The sequence below is a fragment of the Rhynchophorus ferrugineus genome, unplaced genomic scaffold (genome assembly GCF_030347505.1).
Source record: "Rhynchophorus ferrugineus isolate W39M unplaced genomic scaffold, kcgeb_rfMv2 rfM7, whole genome shotgun sequence".
NCBI lineage: Eukaryota > Metazoa > Arthropoda > Insecta > Coleoptera > Curculionidae > Rhynchophorus > Rhynchophorus ferrugineus.
Window position 1 is genome coordinate 26,286,977 of NW_027472586.1, and position 4,898 is coordinate 26,291,874.

General features: G+C 32.5%; 1 protein-coding gene across 1 annotated transcript; it reads left to right on the forward strand.

The window, feature by feature from the left end:
• The first annotated feature begins 788 nt into the window (after nucleotides 1–788).
• LOC143199749 (uncharacterized) lies at nucleotides 789–1,181 on the forward strand. The gene is made up of 2 exons (XM_076409799.1): nucleotides 789–950; nucleotides 1,029–1,181. The coding sequence occupies exons 1-2, from the start codon at nucleotides 794–796 to the stop codon at nucleotides 1,127–1,129; spliced, it is 258 nt and encodes an 85-aa protein (XP_076265914.1). The 5' UTR covers nucleotides 789–793; the 3' UTR covers nucleotides 1,130–1,181.
• Nucleotides 1,182–4,898: the final 3,717 nt, after the last annotated feature.

Below are 4,898 nucleotides of genomic sequence, written 5' to 3' on the forward strand. Positions count from 1 at the left end.
AAAAAGCAGTGAATGCAATAAATCTATATATGCAATATGTGATTGGTCCGGGACATTATAGCCAATGTTAACATATAATTGCTTTGAATAATATTATCTATGAAGATTAACAAATTAATTCACTCGTATACGCTTTATTTAAACTTCTGTTGATATAAAACAACTAAAATCCTATATATCCCAATCCCATCTCCCAAGTCCATATCAAATATACTTTCATGCAATGGTTTTCTCTTATATTGAACAACTTTACCTGTAAACTTTTTTATATATTGCAGAAATAAAAAGTTTGGTAAAAGTTATTAATACCCAAGAAAGCTTAATTTTGAAAATTTGGTTCTAATAAAATATGTGTTTACCAAATCAACAATCAGTTTTCAAGAAACTGCCTTCTAAATAAGCTACTACCATCATAGAGAACGGAAAGCCATGTGAAATATCGAATTTACCAAAAATAAAATTATAATCGATGTGCGGTTATTAAGTAATCAGTGATAACTGAGTAATTAATTGATTTATTTTAGTTTTTAACTGGCGGTATTATATTGAGTACAAATAAAACATCTACGTTTTATTAAATTAAACATATCTACTAGTTTTACAAATATACATTTAATATCCATAATTTAAAATAATGTACTTTTAATTAATTAAAATTTAATTTAGAAAAGAAACCAATCCGTATGTAATATGAAACAGCCACTCATTATTTAATAATTTAATTAAAACATGCTTTATTTATTTAGGTACCGGTAGGGGAAAGAAAGGCGGGGGTGGCGGGGCAGGAGGAGTAATGATGATGGGACTGATGATGGGTAAAATGATGGCAGCTCTTGGATTGGGTGGTGTGGGTCTTCTAGCGATGAAAGCCCTAATGGTATCAGCTCTAGCTCTAATGCTTTCAATAGTAATAGGCTTAAAGAAACTCACTCAACATGATGATGATGGAGGTAAGAGAATGTTGTAACTAACAGAAATAGATTTATAGTTAAATTTAAAATAAATATAACCTTCAACGCCTGTTTCAGGACATCATGTCATTCATGCAAGCAGCCATGACCATTACAGGAAAAAGAGAGAAGCAAATGATATCGCATATAATTCTTGGAAAGAATATAAAACGAGATAGCATCAACATAATTAATTACAGCATAAAAATTATTTATTTATTTATTTTACACACATCATTCAATCATGTTCACATCATTTATTAATGCCAATCGAAACATCGTCGAGCACTAGTCATAATTACTCATTGAAGCTGTATTAAATTTAAATAGTTTGTTTATAACAAAATAAATAGTCATAACTTTTGATATATGGCTTTTTCTTAGACTATTCTAGTTGTGGATGGAGATATCAATAAAGAATATGTAATATTACAAATGCGAAGAAAGTAAGTATATACATAATGAACGGTAACCATGAAATCTTATAATAAATATGTAGTATAATATGCAGAAGAACTTTTTGCGGTTTAGCAAATTATATTTACCACAAGAGATTTTAATAATATACCATTTCTGTAAACACTTAAGTTTTAATTTAGCTAATTAAAATTGAAGATAATAAAATAAAAGAAAATGCTTCTTATTACATCCGCTTTTCAGTGTAGCATTGACCTCGATATCAGTCAATTTCTCTTGTTCATCGTCGTAGGGGACGCTGGTGCAGTGTCGCACAACGTAGCGTAGATAATGAAAGTAACTACAGGTGCTTGTTTCCAACAATATAAAATATTAATCTAATAAGTCGACTGAACAATCGCAAATTATTGACATAACAGGAAAGGTTATTGCTTTCCTTTATTTAAATTATCGTAGCAAGAGGAAAATTAAAAGGAGTAATGTCCTGATATTTGACATTTTTTGTTTATCTAGTTTATTGATGTTTTTTTTTGTATTTCTGAACTATTTCTGAAATATCTTAACAAATGGTCTCTCCATTTTATTGAGGAATTTGATTGATATTTATTTTATTTTTTCACCGCATGTTGTCAAACATGTCCGATGATTTCATGAACAATATTTTCCTATGAATTAAAAAGAAAAATTAAAGCAACTATAGCATAGTTTTAGTTTTGTTTAATTAATTTTTCCGAACTAATTTTATTTAATATCAGCCTTTTACCGGAAGTGGCTAATAAAACCGATTCAAAAACAATTGTCAACTAACGAGTTTCACCCCTTATATTTTGAAACTTTTTAACTACCGTATTTTAATCATCTCAATAGGTTTGGTGAAGCCTCTTCTGCTAATTATTGATTCGCTTTATACAATGACAATTTCGATCCCGAAAACAACGCGTGACATTTCAATTCAATGCTGATTCTCCATTGGCCAGGGCCCAACGGGATCAATCCAAATCCTTTCCAAGTTTCAGGTATTAGGAGGGGAATTAACAAAGCCCGGGGAGTCAAATTTCATGTAGTTTTAGGATTTGCTTGAGATTACGCCAGATATGACACCATTACTAAAGATAACAATCAAGGTTTGAATAAAATAAACTGTTATGTACTAATATTAAACGGGAGTCATAATTAAAAGTTTGTTCGAGATTGGAATTCTAAATATCAATTGTGTTTTTGTTGGATATTCAGTGTAAATATTATACAGAGACATGTTATGCAAAAATCAATGAATAAAGGAATAAAATAATGCTATAGAAAAATTCCAAGAGAACTTATTAACTGCTCTTCTCGTTTTGTGGGCACTAATATATGGAAATAAGTTACTGTTCATATGGTGCGAAAATATGGAAAAATTACGAGAAAAACTGTATAAACAATAATATTGTCAAAATAAACAAAAATGTGGATGTCTTGTGACATTGAACTAACAGGTCAATTGAAAAGTCCCAGGCCTACCATAGTAAAACACATTTTGGCAATATTAGTATTTTTTATCCAGCATAATTACCTTCAAGGGTGATACACTGACTATAGCGATCCTCGAACTTTTCGATACAATTTTTGTAATACGATTTACCCTTTGCTTCAAAATAGGCCTCAGTTTCGTCGATCACCTCTTCATTCGACCAAAATTTCTTCCCAGCGAGCATTCTTTTGAGATCTGAGAATAGGAAATAGCCGCTGGGGGCCAGATCTAGAGAATACATTGTTTTCACTGATTTGTGACACGGTGCATTGACTTGGTGAAGCAGCACTTTCTTTTTCTTCAAATTCGGCCGTTTTTCGGCGATTTCGTTCTTCAAACAGTCCAATAACGCTATGTAACAGTCCCTGTTGATGGTCCTTCCTTTTTCATGGTAGTAAATGAACATTATTCCATACGCATCCCAAGATACAGACGCCTTAACCTTGCCAGCTAACTGTTATATGTACCCACGCTTTGGAGCGGGTTCATCATGTGCAGTCTACTCGGATGACTATCGATTAGACTTCGGAGTGAAATGATTGAGCGATGTTTCATCCAGTGTCACATATCGACGCAAAAACTCGGGTTTATTACGTTTGATCATCTTCAAACACTGCCCCGAATCATCAACTTGTCGTTGTTTTTGGTCAAAAGTGAGCTCGCGCGGCACACCACTTTGCACAGAGCTTTCTCATACCCAAATATTCGAGGATGATATGATGTACACATTCAGTTGATATATTTATGTTTTCGTCTGTGACACCATCTTTTGGGCATGCACTGCGTTCACCGTCTTCGGTGCTCATTATACCATGTCTAAAGTTAGCATACCAAATCTTGATGGTCGATTTTCCTGGGGCAGTGTTCGGAAACTCGGCATCAAGCCAAGTTTTGCTTCAACTGTATTTTTTCTCTTCAAAAAGCAATATTGAAGCAACACGTGAAATTATTTTTATGCATTTTTTTAACCATAACATATACATATATTAGAAAAAAATCAATAATGCTACTAAATAACAAGTAAAGAGCCGAAAAATTATAGATTTTTTATCATGGGCAAATACATATCATCGAATCAATCGAACAAAAAATATCCAAACATTTTTCGATTTATTTAAACTACTGAAGCCGAAGCTCGTACGATACTACACCGGTCTCCACCACTATTACATTTCCTCTTTTAATAAAATTTCAGTGAATTAAATTCTTCTACCTAGATATATTGTGGCCTCGATTTGAGCGACTGGTTTTTTGGTATGAGTATGTTTCGGTCAAAAAGAAAGCCAGTCGCCACGCGGTTTTATATATGGGGGATCAGGTACTTTCAGCTTTCTTCTTCTTTTTTCACTTTCGATGCTTTACGGTCAGTAATTGCCGTAGTGGATTTTTTTCCGAAGTCGCTCTGGGTTTCGTTTTTCTCTCGTTCTTTCATTGTCAAGTTGCAATTTAATTATGTTCGAATTTATTGTTGGATAGTTACTGCTCATTTGAATAGGCTTGGTGTTTTTTTAGTTCATATTTAAACTCTTCATTTGGTTATTTATAACAAGTATAAAAGTGAAATTGTTCCATAGTAAAAAAAAACGAACTGAAATAAAATTATCAAGACTTGGTCTACATAAGTTCTTATCAATTCACTAACAACTTTCAAATTTCAAACCAAGAAGTGTCATGGTATTTGCCGACCAAAAGGGGAAAAAGCACAAAGAAAACAAAAACATAACACAAATAGATAAACAGAGTAGCGATATGGGGAACAGGTGATATTCATTGTCCATACAAGTATATTGACTCTGATGCCCTGATTGGAAGAATGGAAAACTATTGTTCGATAGGCAGTGGTGTAAAGTCATCAAGTTCTTGTTAAGTTTTGTTTAAATGGTTTTCACCTCAACAATAATCTATAAATTCACCAGGTATTATTTCATTATCAAAACATATTGTGTGATAAAAATCTACGTACCGAAGACATAATGTGTAACCTTAACGTATATACTGAAGAATATGCCGAATGTTGTTTA

Coding starts and splice junctions, on each gene's coding strand:
- LOC143199749 (XM_076409799.1), top strand. CDS start 794: ATGATGATGGGACTGATGATGGGTAAAATGATGGCAGCTCTTGGATTG. Junction 951..1,028: donor TCAACATGATGATGATGGAG/GTAAGAGAATGT, acceptor CGCCTGTTTCAG/GACATCATGTCATTCATGCA.